The sequence below is a fragment of the Suricata suricatta genome, chromosome 4, assembly GCF_006229205.1.
Source record: "Suricata suricatta isolate VVHF042 chromosome 4, meerkat_22Aug2017_6uvM2_HiC, whole genome shotgun sequence".
NCBI lineage: Eukaryota > Metazoa > Chordata > Mammalia > Carnivora > Herpestidae > Suricata > Suricata suricatta.
In genome coordinates, this window is record NC_043703.1 from 107,344,418 (window position 1) to 107,361,108 (window position 16,691).

The following is a 16,691-nucleotide window of genomic DNA, read 5'->3' on the forward strand; positions in this document are numbered from 1 at the left end:
AAACAAATACTGAAAGAATTCATCACCACTAAACCAGCCCTATAAGAAATTCTCAGAGGGACTCTGAGGGAAATGTTGCAACGAATGCGGGGTACCAGACACACCACTACAAGCATGAACACTACAGAGAACACAATGAATACAAACCCATATTTTCCAAAAATAACACTGAATGTAAATGGACTGAATGCTCCAATCAAAAGACATAGGGTAGCAGAATGGATAAACCAAAATCCATCTATTTGCTGTCTACAACAGACTCATTTTAGACCTGAAGACACCTTCAGATTGTAAGTAAGAGGATGGAGAAATAGCTTATCATGGGACTGAAAGTCAAAAGAAGATTGGAGTAGCCATACTTATATGGCACAAATGGCCTTTAAAAGTAAAGGCAGTAATGAGATGAAGAAGGGCATTTTATAATTATTACAGGGTCTATCCATCAGGAAGAGCTAACAATTATAAACATCTATGCACTGAATTCAGGAGCACCCAGATGCATAAAACAGTTAATCACAAACAGAAACAACAATCTTATTGATAAGAATGTGCTAATTGCAGGGGATTTTAACACTCCACTTATAGCAATGGATAGATCAACTAGAATCACTAAGGAAACAATGGACCTGAACAACACATTGGAACAGATGGATTTGACATATATTTAGAACTCTACATCCTGAGGCTTGGGAATTCACTTTTTTCTCGAGTGCACATGGTACATTCTCCAAGATAGATCACATACTGGGCCATAAAGCAGCCCTCAATAAATATAAAAGAATTGAGATCATACCATGCACACTTTTAGATCACAGTGCTATGAAACATGAAATCAATCCCAGCAAAAGGGCTGGAAAAATTCCAAAAACATGGAGGTTAAAGACCACCCTACTGAAGAACAATTGGGCCAATCAGACAATTAGAGAAGAAATTAAAAACTATATGGAAATAAATGAAAATGAAAATACAACAGTCCAAACTCTTTGGGATACAGCAAAGGCAGTCCTAAGAGGAAAGTATATTGCAACCCAGGCCTATTTCAAGAAACTAGAAAAAGCATAAATACAAAATCTAACAGAGCACTAAAGGAACTAGAAGGAGAGCAGGAAGAGCACCCCAAACCCAGCAGCAGAAAAGAAATAATAAAGATCAGGGCAGAAATAAACAATATAGAATCCCAAAAAACAGTTGAGCAGATCAATGAAAACAAGAGTTACTTTATTGAAAGAATAAACAAAATTGATAAACCTCTAGCCAGGCTCCTCAGAAAGAAAAGAGAAAGCACCCATATAGACAAAATCATGAATGAAAATGGATCTCTTATAACCAATCCCTCAGAAATACAAGCAATCATCAAAGAATACTATGAAAAATTGTATGCCAACAAACTGGACAACCTAGAAGAAATGGACAAATTCCTAAACACACATGCACTACCAAAATTCAAATGGAAAGAGATAGAAAACCTGAAGAGACCACTAACCAGTAAAGAAATTGAATCAGTTATCAAAAATCTCCCAACAAATAAGAGCCCTGGGGCAGATGGTTTCCCTGGGGAATTCTAGCAGACATTTAATTTTTTAAAAGTGTTTTATGTATTTTTTGAGAGACAGAGACAGCATGAGCAGGGGAGGGTCAGAGAGCGAGGAAGACACAGAATCCAAAGCAGGCTCCCACGCTTCAAGCTAGCTGCCAGCACAGAGCCCGATGCAGGGCTTGAACCCACAAACTGCAAGATCATGTCCTGAGCTGAAGTCGGATGCCTAACCGACTGAGCCACCCAGGTGCCCCTCTACGAGACATTTAAAGCAGAGTTAATACCCATTCTTCTCAAGCTATTCGAAAAAATACAAATAGATGGAAAACTTCCAGACTCATTTTATGAAGCCAGCATCACTTTGATTCCCAAGCTGGACAGAGACCCAGCAAAAAAAGAGAACTACAGGCCAATATCCTTGATGAATACAGATGCAAAAATACTCAACAAGATAACTAGCAAATCGAATTCAACAGCATATAAAAAGAACTTTCCATCATGATCAAGTGGGATTCATTCTTGGGTTACAGGGCAGGTTTGATACTCGCAAATCCATCCATACAACACATTAACAAAAGATATTATAAAAACCATATGATCCTGTCGTTCTCGAGGGTTTTTACTAACAAAAAATGATGTATTTTGTCAAATGTGATACACCACATTAACAAAAGGAAAGTTAAGAACAATGATCCTTTTGATAGATGCAGAAAAAACATTTGACAAAATACAGCATTTTTTCTTAGTAAAAACCCTCGAGAATGACGGGATAGAAGGAACTTACTTAAACATCATAAAAGCCATTTATGAAAAGTCCACAGCTAGTATCATCCTCAGTGGGGAAAAACTGAGAGCTTTCCCCCTGAGATCAGGAACACGGTAAGGATGTCTACTGTCACCACTATTGTTTAACATAGTGCTGGAAGTCCTAGCATCAGCCATCAGACAACAAAAGGAAATAAAAGGCATCAGAATTGGCAAAGATGAAGTCAAACTTTCACTTTTTGCAAATGACATGATACTCTACATGGAAAACCTGAGAGACTTCACCAGAAGCCTACTAGAACTGATCCATGAATTCAGCCAAGTTGAAGGGCACAAAATCAATGTACAGAAATTGGTTGCAATTTTATACATGAATAATGAAGCAACAGAAAGAGAAATCAAGAAACTGATCCCATTCACAATTGCACAAAAAACCATAAAATACCCAGGAATAAACCTAACCAAAGATGTAAAAGATCTGTATTATGAAAACTATAGAAAACTTACAAAGGAAATGGAAGAACATTCTGTGCTAATGGATTTGTCATTATTACCCAAAGCAATCTATGCATTCACTGCAATCCCAATCAAATTTGCACCAGCACTCTTCTCAAAGCTAGAACAAACTATCCTAAAATTCATATGGAACCACAAAAGACCCTGAATAGCCAAAGTAATATTGAAGAAGAAAACCAAAATGAGAGGCATCACAATCCCAGACTTTAGCTTCTACTACAAAGCTGTCATCATCAAGACAGTATGGTATTGGCACAAACACAGACACATAGACCAATGGAATAGAAAAGAGAATCCAAAATTGGACCCACAATGTATGGCCAATTAATCTTTGACAAAGCAGGAAAGAGTATTGACAAAGCAGGAAAGAGTATCCAATGGAAAAAAGACAGCCTCTTTAGCAGTGCTGGGAGAACTGGACAGCAACATGCAGAAGAATGAAACCAGACCACTTCCTTACACCATACACAAAAATAAACTCACAATGGATGAAGGAGCTTAATGTGAGACAGCAAACCATCGAAACCCTAGAGGAGAAAGCAGGAAATAACCTTCTTGACGTCAACCACAGCAATTTCCTACTCGACACATCCCCAAAGGCAAGGGAATCAAGAGCAAAACTGAACTACTGGGACCTCACCAAGATAAGAAGCCTCTGCACTACAAAGGAAACAGTCAAGAAAACTAATAGGCAACTGATGAATGGGAAAAGATAGTTGCAAATGACATATCACATAAAGGGCTAGTATCCAAAATCTTTAAGGAACTCACCAAATTCTACACCCAAAAAACGAACAATCCAGTGAAGAAATGGGCAGAAGACATGAATGGACACTTCTACAAAGAGGACATCCAGATGGACAACAGACACGTGAAACGATGCTCAGCATCACTCCTCATCAGGGAAACACAAATCAAAACCACACTGAGATACCACCTCACGCTGGTCAGAGTGGCTAAAATGAACAAATCAGGAGACTATAGATGCTGTCAAGGATGTGGAGAATTGGGCACCCTCCTACACTTTTGATGGGAATATAAACTGGTGCAGCCACTCTGGAAAACAGTGTGGAGGTTCCTCAAAAAATTAACAGTAGGACTCCTTTATGACCCAGGAATAGCACTGCTGGGAATTTACCCAAGGGATACAGAAGTGCTGATGCATAGGGGCACACTTACCCCAATGTTCATAGTGGCACTTTCAACAGTAGCCAAATCCTGGAGAGAGCCATATGTTTTCACTCATAAGTGTAACAGGAGAAACTTAGCAAAGGACTATGGGGGAAGGGGGAAAAAGAGCTAGGGAGAGGGAGGGAGGCAAACCATGAGAGATCTTGAATACTGAGAACTGAGGGCTGATGGAGGAGGGGGAAGAGGGGAGGGGGAGTGATGGACATGGAGGAGGGCACTTGTCAAGATGAGCACTGGGTGTTACATGGAAACCAACTTGACAGTGAACTATAAAAAGAAATAGACAAAAACAATAAAATTATTCTGTCCAATTTTCCATCCAATAGAAGTGAAGAATTTTTAATTCACAATCAGTTAATGATGTAACTAATTACTCAAGTATATAATACAAAGATAGAAATAATTTTTGTTTATTCAAAGTGATGTAGAAACCACTGAAATAGGAATTATGCTAATTCCTTAAATAATATTTTTTTTCTAAAATATAAACTATTTTTAAAAATGCATTAATCAATGATTTTATAACACTTGTTTTTATAGAGATGGGAGCAGTGTTGACAATGATATAGAATAGACATTATTCCTAATCAATTTTTAAAATAGCACTTTTTATTGAGATAACTTTCCATATTTAAAGTGTACACTTCATTCGTTCTTAACTAATTTACTGTGCTGTGCAGCCATCACCATGATCTAATTCTACAACATTTTGTCACCCCCAAAAGAAATACTTTACCTATTAGTAGTTAAGTTTCAATTCCTCCCTTCCCCGTCTCCTGAAAACCATTAATCTACTTTTTGTCTATATGGATTTGACTGTTCTGGACACTTCATATAAATATAATCATATCCTTTTCTTAAGGAGTAGGAAATTCAGTTTTACTTAGAAGTGTCTGATCCATAGAAGGATCATTCAGAGCTCTTAAAAGTAGAAGCTTCTTGTCTTACTCTGACTTAATACCTAAAAAGAGGTGGTGCCTAGCACACTGTTGTCTCACAGGTAGATTATAGATATGCCGAGATACTTATTCTCTTAGTCCTTCTGGCAGTGAGGCGTGGTCCTGGGCAGCTGGAGCCCCTGGTACTTCTGTTTTCCAGCAGCTTTCTATATTTTTACCATAGCATGACATACAAATTTCATTTTAACTGCATGTCACATGCAAAACAGATTGAGATATGTAGCTCTAATTGTTTCCAGAAAATGTCCATTTTGATTAGTTTCTAGTTAGTAATGCGTCTTACCGTTTAACTTTGGAAATCAGATGATATGAGCTTCTATTTTACTTGCATTTACCTTCTTTTGACAAAGGATACTAATATTCAGATAGTTAGAGGGAGACCTAAGTGGTTTGAAACAGGCAGAGACACAAAGAAAAAGGACAATATCTAGTTACATTTGTATACATACTAGATAAATTGGGTAAAAATTGCATGAGTACCACAAGCTAAGTTATATAAAGTGTACTGAGGAACTACTTGTTTTGAGGGATTCTGTCATTTTTTTCTTTTAAGCATAGATTCTTTAAATTTTTAAATTTAATTCTTTATTTTATTTTTGAGAGAGAGAGAGAGAGAGAGAGAAAGAGAGAGAGACCGAGATACAGAGGGCAAGCAGGGGATGAACAGAGAGAGAGGGACACACAGAATCCGAAGCAGGCTTCAGTCTCTGAGCCGTCAGCACAGAGTCCGTGACGGGGCTCGAATTCATGAACCGTAAGATCATGACCTGAGCTGAAGTCGTATGCCCAACCGACTGAGCCACCCAGGCTCCCCAAGCACAAATTCTTTTGCAATAAAAATATCCTCTAACACTAAGGTTTTTCTTAAAACTAGCCATATTTACCTAACAAATTAATAATAATGATTAATGTAGTAGCTGTCATCTTTCAAAGTACTATGCAAGTTCATTTTAGAGAGACCTATCCAAGAAAATTTTTTTAAATATCATCCAACTAATTCATATAACTGAATTAATTCAGTTGGAATGAAATGGGTCTGTTCAATCCTGAAGCATTTAGCATTAATTGTCAAGTAGTAAGTTTGGGTGGAAAAAGATTTTTCTCTTTTTAAAGTTTTGTAGTTAAAAAAATGATATTTTCAACTTATTCCTTTATCTGCCTTCAAACTGAAAAAGTTTGAAAAACAGCTGTGCGAGGCTATCAAAATTAGCATGGGAAATAAGACTGTTGTAAGGATTAAATGGGTTAATATATGTGAAACACTTAAAATAGTGCCTAGCACAGCATAAACAGTTTATTAATCTTAGTTAATAGTGTTATTGATAAGCCCTTCATTCTAGGCTGGGTATGATACCTTTTATAACTCCTTTCAGAGAGTTTTAATGTTCAGATTTTTCTGAACACCTAGTTATTTTAGCATTGTTCCTTGCTTTTATTTTCTCCCAAGTTCTTCTGCAGGTTGTAAACATGGAATGTAAATACATCAAGCATATCTTGGTCACTAGACAAGAATATTTTGTTCTGAAAAGCAAATTTTTAAGTATATATCTATTTCCTGTTCTTTTTTCTTGAATGCACAGACATAGGAAGAGACAACACAAGAAATAGGTTTCTATATAAATGGCCACCCTCACTCAGTTAAAAGCAACTACTCTGACCAGAGTTGAGAGAGATTCTGTGGCTGTACCCTAGCTCAATGGGAAGGAATCTCATGACATTAATTGTTGCCATGAGTACAGAGTAAGAATGATATCACAAATATGATATGTTTCCCATCTCTGGTCCATATATACTTGGTACCCAGTCTGATGTGATTTGACTATATATGAATTCTTAGGCAGAGATATACATAATTAGTTATTGGTTCTGAGTCTTGTACTGTTGTAGTTAAAAGAGCAAGCATAATTGAAACAGAGGACTACAGTATAGGCCTTATATGACTAGGTGGACCTTGGCCTTGTAGACTATGAAATTTTATTCTTTACGCACAGGATTCTAGAGAACCAACTGGTACTGGGGGAAAAATGCAAACTAATAAATAAGATCCAAGATAATAGTTTATTATTGTATAATAGGAAGGATAATCATCTTGTATACCAGATACTTGTGTTTATGGATAACTAATGAGAAAAAAACTCATTTACTCATAGAGTTAATAAGGAAGATTTTTGTGGCTGGGCCTAGAATATCTTCCCAGAGAAGTTAAAAGCACACAGGCCCACACTCACATTGATTTGACATTATATTGACAGGATGGTATGGGATCCTCCAAGCCAAGAGAAGAACACACAAAATGGCCCCTCAAGCACTTGATAAATGCAAACATAAAACACTCGGGAGAGGCATCTCCTACTGAGACTATGTAGGGTTTCCTCAGATTAAGCCCTGAACTTGAAATCTAGAATTACAAACATATAAGGAAACAATTTACTAAGAGAAAGCATCAGGGGACAAAAGAAACACTAGGATTATACATGCAAAAACTGCAAATAATAGATTTATCAGGTAGAGAATAGAGACTATAAAATAAATGTTTCACTGATTAATGACTCAAATCTCTATACCTGAGGCATTTTACACATGGCTGTATGAAGAAAAATGCTTATCAAAATTAAAAATTGATGGAGAATTGAACATTAAATTAGACACAAATGAAGAGAGAAAAAACTAACTGGATACAGATGTGAGGGAATTATTCAGAATAAAGCACAGAAGGAACAAAAATTTATAAAAATGAAGGAGAGAGATGAATTCAACATACATCTAATAACATTTTCTAAAGAAGAGAGTAGAGAAGAGGCTATCAAAGAGATAATGGCTGATACTTTTTTAGAACTAATGAAACCTAAGGGTGCCTGGATAGCTCACTCAGTTAAGTATCTGACTCTTTGTTTCCACTCAAGTCATAATCTCATGATTCATGAGATCAAGCCCTGCACGGGGCTCCCTGCTGATAGCGTGGAGCCTATTTGGGATTATCTCTCCCTTTCTCACTGCCCCTCCCCCACTCAGGCATGCACGCTCTTTCTCAGAATAGATAAACTTAAAAAGAAAAAAAAAGAGAATGAAACCTAAATCTTAAGACTCAGGAAATATAAGGAACCTGAAAGGAAATCCACACCTAGACATATCATAGTAAAATTGCTTGAAACCAGAAGAGATCTTAGCAGCAACCAAAGATAAAAAAAATGACTTAAAAAAGAGCAATAATAGGCTGACAGTTGACTAATATCATCAAAGTGCTGAGATGATTTAACTGATAACTAGATTTCTCCATCCAACGAAATTATCATTTAAGTGTGACAGAAAAACATTTTCAGTGCCTGGGAGAATTTACTATTAAAAGAACCTTGCTGAATGGACTTAGAAAAGATGTTCTCTAATTGAAAGGGAGGAAATGCAAGAAAAAAGAATATTTGATAATGGGGAGCATAAAAAAGCAAATCAGTATTTCCCTATCTTATTTCCTTTTCCTTTGTGGAGAGTATATAGGATTTACTATTACTATAAACATTTTTTTCTAAGGTTCTATATACAATTGAGCTAAGTGTGACCTTATATGAAAAAATGTTTCAAATATGTTTTAAAAGGGAAAAATTTATATTGTTAATGATTAAAAAACAACAAATTAATAGTGATTATTTCCAAATGGTAGGTTATCTCTAGTTTGGGTTGCTCCTTATCATTTTCAGTATTTTTTAGTTTTATAAATGAACATTTTGTTATTTTAGTTAGGAATAAAATATTTTTAGTGTAACATTTAACAATAATTCTTCTTTCATTTAGATCTAATCCATTTTATGAACCTAAACCAACTCTTCCTCCAAATAATTTGGTAAATCCAGTTCAAGAACTGGAAACTGAAAGGAGAGTGAAAAGAAAAGCCCCAGCCCCACCAGCCCTCTCACCAAAGATAGGAGGAATGAATGAAAACACGATTATTTCTGCAGGAAGAGATCTCTCCACTTCTCCTAAGGTAAGAGTTTATTCTTAGTAAAAACATGTGTTATGTTTTATCTTTTTCCCCCCATGCAATTTTATTCAAATTAAGAAAAGTCATTGTTTGCTATTTTTGATGATTATCTTGAAAGTACAGTCCAAATAAATGTGTTATACTGCAACAGTGTATATATGTTTAGGAACCAATAAGTTTACAGAACAGTATGGATAGTTTGGGATAAGATTTTTTAAATGCTGTTTTGAAATCAGAGTAGGAAAGACATTATAATTATAGGGATGGTGCTTTAAAGAAAGAATACTCTAAAGCAGCTAGGTGTGAGGGACAGTTTGCATTGATACAGAAGGAGTAGAAATTATCCTTTGAGAAACATACTGGAAAAATTAAGACCCAGTTCATAGAAATGCCTTTTTATTTTTTAAGTTTGTTTATTTTGAAATAGAGAGAAAGCATGCATGCAAGTAGGGGAGGGACAGAGAGAGAGAGAGAGAGAGAGAGAGAGAGAGAGCGAGCGAGGGAGAGAATCCAAAGCAGAATCCTTGCTCTGACAGCATGGAACCTGATGTGGGGCTCTAACTCATGAAGCAGGAGATCATGACCTGAGCCGAAATCAAGAGTCAGACACTTAACCGACTGAGCCACCCAGGCACCTGAGAAATGCTTTGTTAAAGAATTTTAATATTGTCATTTTTATTTAGGTCAAGTTAAAATTTTGGCCTTATTGTCACTATTTTTAAAAGTTTTAATGCATACTTATTACATGGAAAGAAAGATAAAACACATTGTTGGAACAAATCTAAAGCTTTTAAATGATTTGATTGCAAATAGTATGATATCTTATATGTCCAAGGTAGAAATGCTGAATTTAGTAAGGTTTTTTAGGTAAGTAATTTTTGCCCATCAACTCATGGGTAATTTGTTGTTGTTACCATATATATAATTTAATTCTCGCAAGTTGTTGAGGGAAAAATAAGATGAACTTCAACTTAGTGGGATAAAGTAAAGGTTACAGGTTCCCAGCCAGTAGAAACAGATTGGAACTGTCACTTCCATTTGGTTGTGTGATATCTGGGCCATACGCCACCTCAAGGGCCTACTGCTGTTTTTCTCAAGCACACTAAAGTTCAGTAGTTTCTCTTGGATATTTCACTTAATGTTTTGGTTTTTTTGTTAAATGCTAGAGTCCTGAAATAGTTTGCCTGTATTTTCATTGTTTTAGAGAGAGACTAAGTTCATTGAGGCTTCCACTCTCATATTCTAAAAGTCCATCTCCAGGTGTTTATTTTTATATCAGGTATCTTTTAACCCTGTAACTTCAGGGGGAGAAAGTAGGACTAGATTTCCGTCTTCTAATTGGCTAGGGAAAGGTGGAAGTGGGGGCACAATGCTATAAACAAAAGCAGCAAATAGTAGAAATTAAAGCAAAGGAGACAGTCAATGCCTGTGCCCATAATAGAAAAGAAAGACAATAATTGGGGCACTAGTCAGAATCAAGAAGGTGTTTAGGTCCTTTAACCATTCTAACTGTTGAGAACGCCGAAACCTATCCCTTGTCTCCCTAAATCTCTACTCCACTGCCTAATCCCTGCCCCATCCTTTCCTGTAGTCCATCAGGAGTTTGAAGCTGGTTGAGACATACTGATCTCCTTGTAGGGAAGTGAAAAAGAACCTAACAGTGCCTATTATGTGCATTGATCTATAAAATAACATAAAAAATACATATCATTATCTCCTTTTTATGTGTAAGAAATTGAACCTTAGTTTAGTAACTTGTTCAAAATGATAAAACTAGTAGTGACAGTACCTGGATTAAAGTTCAAGTCCTTTGAATCTAAAACCCATACATTCCCCACAGTACCATTCTACCTCTAGAGAGCTAATTCCAGGTTGGAACTGTCAATACATTGTTCCATAGAAACATTGCAATACCTGGTGATTAGATTCTGTTGTAGTGATGTATAACATATCTATTTTTTATATTGAGGATAGTGACCCGTTAGAGATATATCATGGAATAAAGGATTTTTGTAGGAAAGGCACCATGCTTTTCTTAGAAAGTGTCTTAATAAGCTCAGACACAAGCAGTAAAAATGTAATCAGTCATATCCACAGTAGCACATTCTGCTGATCTGGGAGTTAGTTCATGTTACTCAATTATGTGAAATACACTGTTAAAATTTAATTTTAAAAAAGATTGCTGATATTCAATCTTTTTAAAAATTAAATTGCATATGTTAAAAAAATAAATTGTGTTGTATTCAATAAAAAATAAATAAAAAATAGATTGCTGATATTAAATTAAAAAATAAAGGAAATAAAGTATATAATGGTGTACAATATAATACCTTTTGTATGTATAAAGTTTTATTTAAAATATTTTTTAACATTTATTTATTGAGCCCAATGTGGGGCTCAAACTCACAAACTGAGATCATGACCTGAGCTGAAGTTGGACACTTAACCAACTGAGTCACCCACATGCCTCTGTATAAAATTTTATTTCAAAAGTTTTATTCACACCTACATTCAGAACACACATAGACATACATACTCATGTGCATTGTGGAATGAATTACAAGTAATTTAATAATGGGTACCTTTGATAAAAAGAGTCTTGGTAGAATAGAGGTATGCCCAGGACTGAGGAAGGCATTTCTTTTCCTTTCTTACCTATTTTTTGAATTTTTGAACCTTACATATATTTTACTTCTGTTTTTGTTTGTTATACTAATCAAAGTTACTGAGTAATGAGATCATGGATCTTTTTGTTGTTGTTGCCTTCTGTACAAGGTGTACAAGACGTACAAGGTACAAACTAAGAAAGTGTATCCTTCAGAATAGAGGAAATCACTGTTAGGTTTGACAAGTGGTATTAAACTATTTGATGGTGGCCTGGGATTTCATCTGGTACCTCAGTATTCTGCACTGAAGACCAGGTATAGAGGCCTAGCAGCAGAACGCTTGCTCCCTGATTCTGTTTCCACAGCAGAAACCCATATTCTTTCATTTTATATGTTGGAATTCATGTACAATTTCTTTAGAAAAAAATGGACCATTGCCAACCCCCCCGCAAGTTGGAAACTACACACTATCCATTATGTATGAGATAAGAAAGATTAGAATCAATGGTATACTGACAGTAATAAAAATGATAGATGGCAGCTGAGAAAGCATAGTAGTATGGGACTTATTCATCATAGATGTGTAGATATATATTTTCTAGTAGTTCGTGAAGACTTTGTAGTATTAAAGCTAAGTAAAATAATGGACCATTTTGGCAACTTCCAGTCAATATGAAAAAGTCTTGCTGTGTATTGTATACAATATTTGGTAGAGGGAAGTAAGAAATTATGTTTTACATCAAAACATTTCCATTAAAATTACTGAAGAGTTTTAATGCTTTTAAGTTATGCTCTTTGCCAATTACTTTTCTTACTTGTATATTGAAAGGAGATAATAGTTCAAATAAAGCTTTTGGGGAAAGCCAGGTTCAAATTTTAGTCAAATAATAAGAGAATATTACACCACAATTATTTTGTGTAACAAAATGCCAGACTATACTTAGTGGTAACTGACTGCAGAGACTGAAGCATTCAGTGTCATAAAATGACAAGTGCTCAGTCAGATGATTAATTTCTTCACCTGTCACTTGGAACTACTTATTTTTCAGAAAATTTATGAAAAAGAACGAAGATCAGAATTTAAACAAAGTGACAGGAAGCATGTGTTTATATTGTAAATAAATTCAAACTACCTTGAAGGAAACTAAGGACCTGTCAGTGTCATAAATCTGTATAAACTCCACACTTCAGACCATTGATTTCTGTATGTATAAAGTAATAAACCTAATACTTAAAAAATTTTTTTTAATGTTTTTTATTTATTTTTGAAAGACAGAGAGAGACAGCATGAGCAGGGGAGGGTCAGAGAGAGAGAGAGAGAGGGAGACACAGAATCTGAAGCAGGCTCCAGGCTCTGAGCCAGCTGTCAGCCCAGAGCCTGATACGGGGCTTGAACCCATGAACCATGAGATCTGACTGAGCCGAAGCTGGACGCTTGACTGAGCCACCCAGGCGCCCCAACTTAATACTTTTAAAGACAACTTAGGAAAGAAGGCCAATGTGTAGAGAAGTAACCTGTCATTAAATATATGACCAGTAAAATAAAATGATAAATTAGGCTCAGTGGTGCCTGATCATCATTTACTAACTGTGAATATGTTAATAAATATATAACTCTGAACTCCAAGATACAAGTCATGCAACATAGTATAAAATGCAGTTAACATTATGTGTAAGCTTAGGAACATAAACAACATTGTTCCTAGAGACATCTGCTAAAGTATATTATTAAAAAGTATAAACCCAATTCCGTAAAAATCAGAATATATAAACAGCCAACTATCAATGGCAATAAAGAATTAAAATAAACTTACATTTCTATGATAGCATAGAGAAAAGCCCACTGCACATTTGATGATGAAATGAGCCTGGTCAAGTGGAGAGGGGCTCTTCAAAGATCCTGACCGATGAAGCTCCAGAGATTGACAGTGATACTGCTACCCACTTATTCCATCTCTAAAAGTGAAAATTCTATCCAGGGGCACGTGGGTGGCTTAGTTGGTTAAGTGTCTGCCTTCCAGCTTCGGCTCAGGTCATGATCTCATGGCTTGTGGGTTCGAGCCCTGCATTGAGCTCTGTGCTGACAGCTCAGAGCCTGGAGCCTGCTTCAGATTCTGTATCTCCCTCTCTCTCTGACCCTCCCCTGCTCATGCTGTCTCTCTCAGACTCTCAAAAATAAATAAAAAACATTAAAAAAAAAAAAAGAAAATTCTATCCATATCTGAAGTCCCAATTAAATAACTCAGGCCTCCATTTATACTGTTACCTCTTTTAAACAAGTTCTGGCAAAGTCCTAAGTTCTGGCAAAAACACTTGGATGTTTTTGAACTTGAGAACAGATTGCAATAACTGTGGGGAGCCCAGGGTTACACTAAAGTCAAAATTACACACAGCAGTTCCCTTGATTGGATCCAGCAGCAAATACAAACCACAGGGCCAACACCCTTTTCAGCTTTTACACATAAAGACCTCCTAGAAAGTTCTTTATCTCCATTTCTATTCTGCAAAACTGCAGAATGGTGACTATAAGCCATTCATGCTGAAAAACAGTAAGTCCGCAATCAGACTATTATTTTCTCATATGTACATTGCAAATGTTTCAAACTTTCCAAGAAAAATAATAAAAAACACAAAGATCAAATGTAATTGAATGCAATGATGAATACAGAGTTATTTTGTAAAATAAAATACCAAACTCTATTCAGTGACAACGGGATGCAGGTGTTGGGTAAGCTACATGCAAAATATTTACTTGCTGGAATACCTTACTCACCAGAATAAGTTGTTCCTCAATAATACTGACTAAATGAGGCACTCCTGTATGTATCACCTGTTCTATTGGTAAGTACTCTTGGTTATAACTAATAGAAACGAGCCATTTGGTTGACTTTTTTTAACTTAAGCAAAAGGATAACTTGTAGTAAAGACCCAAGGAGTTTTTGCAGAACCCTAGGCAGAGGATACAACGCTTCAGCATTCAGCCTCAGTTTTATCTGCTTCTCTCTCTGGAATGTCTTCAATCTGCCTTTACCTTTTGACTGATAATTTAGCTTGTTATCTCCCTGCAGAATAGTTTCTGTTCTAGAATTTCCTGTCTCCCCCATGCAAAGCTACTTTTCTTTCACTGTGGCTGATTTTTGCTAAAGGTTAAGAAGAAATTCCACTGGGGTGCTGGGGTGGTGGCTCAGTCATTTAAGCCAGTTTGGTTTTCGGCTCAGGTCATGATCTCACTCTTCAGTGAGTTTGAGCCTTGTGTTGGACTCTGGGCTGATAGCTCAGAGCTTGCTTGGGATTTTCTCTCTCTCCCTCTCTCTGTGCCCCTCTCCCACTTGAGCTGTCTCTGTCTTTCTCAAAATAAATAAATAAACTTAAAAAAATATACACCAAATCAACTACTTCTTCTTAATATGTATGTGGAAATTCCAAGAATTATTCTTTTTTAAGATCTTATTAATCAAATGATTCTCTAGTTAATGAAATTTCACTTGGAATTAGGATTATCTGTGGGCAATAGAAAACCTCATGTGTTTTGGTTTTTCCTTTTAAGATTTTATTTTTTTAAATATTTATTTATTTATTTTGTGAGAGAGAAAGAGCACGCAGGCAAGCATGAGTTGGGGAGGGGCAGAAAGAGAGAGAGAAACCCAAACAGGCTCTGCTCTGTTAGCCCAGAACCCAACATGGGTCTTCAACTCATGAAACTGTGAGACCATGACCTGAGCCATAATCAAGAGTCAGACACTTAACCAACTGAGCCACCTAGGCACCTCTTTAAGATTGTATTTTTAAGCAATCTCTATACCCAGTGTTGGGCTTGAACTCACAATCCTGAGATTGAGTCATATGCTCCACTGACTGAGCCAGCCAAGTACCCCTCAAATGCCAGTTTAAATTTATTTCTGTCTTTGAAAATGTTAAAGGTACAGTGCTGATACAGTAGCCTCACAAAGGCATCAGGGACCCAGTCTCCTATTTTGCTTACCCACGATCCTTGGCATGGACTTCCAAGATAGCTACTTGAACCACAGCAAATATGCCCCATTCCAATCAACAAGAAAAAGACAAAGAACAACCCTATTTACCTCAAGCAAGGAACACTAGAAAATAAATCTTTATCCTGGGTAATTGTATTAGTTAAAAATCAAGGGTTATATTACTAAGAAAGAAGAATACAACTGATATTAGGGAATAGTTAGCAGGCTGTGCCATTGATGTCCATGAAAATGTGAATTTTAGGGGTGCCTGGGTGGCTCAGTCGGTTGAGTATCAGACTTTTGATTTTGGCTTGGGCCATGATCCCAGGGTTGTGGGATCAAGCCCCTGTGTCATGGAGCCTGCTTGATATTCTGTCTTTCTGTGCTCCCCTCCTCTAAATGAATGAATGAATGAAGCTCCCCTCCTCCTCTGAATGAAAGAGAGAAAGAAAAAAAGAAAGTTTTATAGTAGAAATGCAAATGAGCCTAAATCTTTGTATTTTTTCTGTGAGAATACCTAAATAATAATTGCTTATAACAGTCATTGCTTTAAAAATTTTTTTAAGTTTGTTTGTTTATTTTGTGAGAGAGTACAAATAGGGGAGAGGCAGAGAGAGAATCCCAGGAAGCTCTGCACTGCCAGCAGAAAGCCCTGTGCAGGGCTCCATCCCACAAACTGTGAGACCATGACCTGAGCTGAAACCAAGAGTTAGATGCTTAACTTGACTGAGCTCCCCAGGACCCCTTTACTTTTTATTTGAGAGAGAGAGAGAGAGAGAGAGAGAGAGAGAGAGAGAGAGAGAGAGAGAATGAATGAGCATGAGCCAGGGAGAGGGACAGACGGAGAAAGCGAGAGAATCTTACGCAGTATCCACATTCAGTGCAGAGCCTGATGCAGGGCTTGATTCCACAATCCTGGGATCATGACCCAAGCCAAAATTAAAAATCAGATGCTCAACAGACTAAGCCACCCAGGTGCCCCAAAACAGTCACTTTTTAAGTTTATTTATTTATTTTGAGAGAAAGAGAGAGTGACCAACGGGCGGAGAGAGGGAGAATCCCAAGCAGGCTCTGCGTTGTCAGTTTAGAGCCTGATGTGGGACTTGAACTCATGAAGCTGTCAGATCAGGACCTGAGCCAAAATGAAGTCAGATGCTTAACCGACTGAGC

The 16,691-nt window shown here is 36.6% G+C and overlaps 1 protein-coding gene across 7 annotated transcripts in view; it reads left to right on the forward strand.

The window, feature by feature from the left end:
• EHBP1 (EH domain binding protein 1) overlaps window positions 1-16,691 on the forward strand; it is a 443,082-nt gene that overhangs the window by 248,550 nt on the left and 177,841 nt on the right. For all 7 annotated transcript variants that reach the window (XM_029937456.1, XM_029937455.1, XM_029937459.1 and 4 more), the window contains one exon: window positions 8,755-8,944. In XM_029937456.1, coding sequence (XP_029793316.1) covers window positions 8,755-8,944 — 190 coding nt within the window. The remainder of the gene's footprint in view (window positions 1-8,754; window positions 8,945-16,691) is intronic.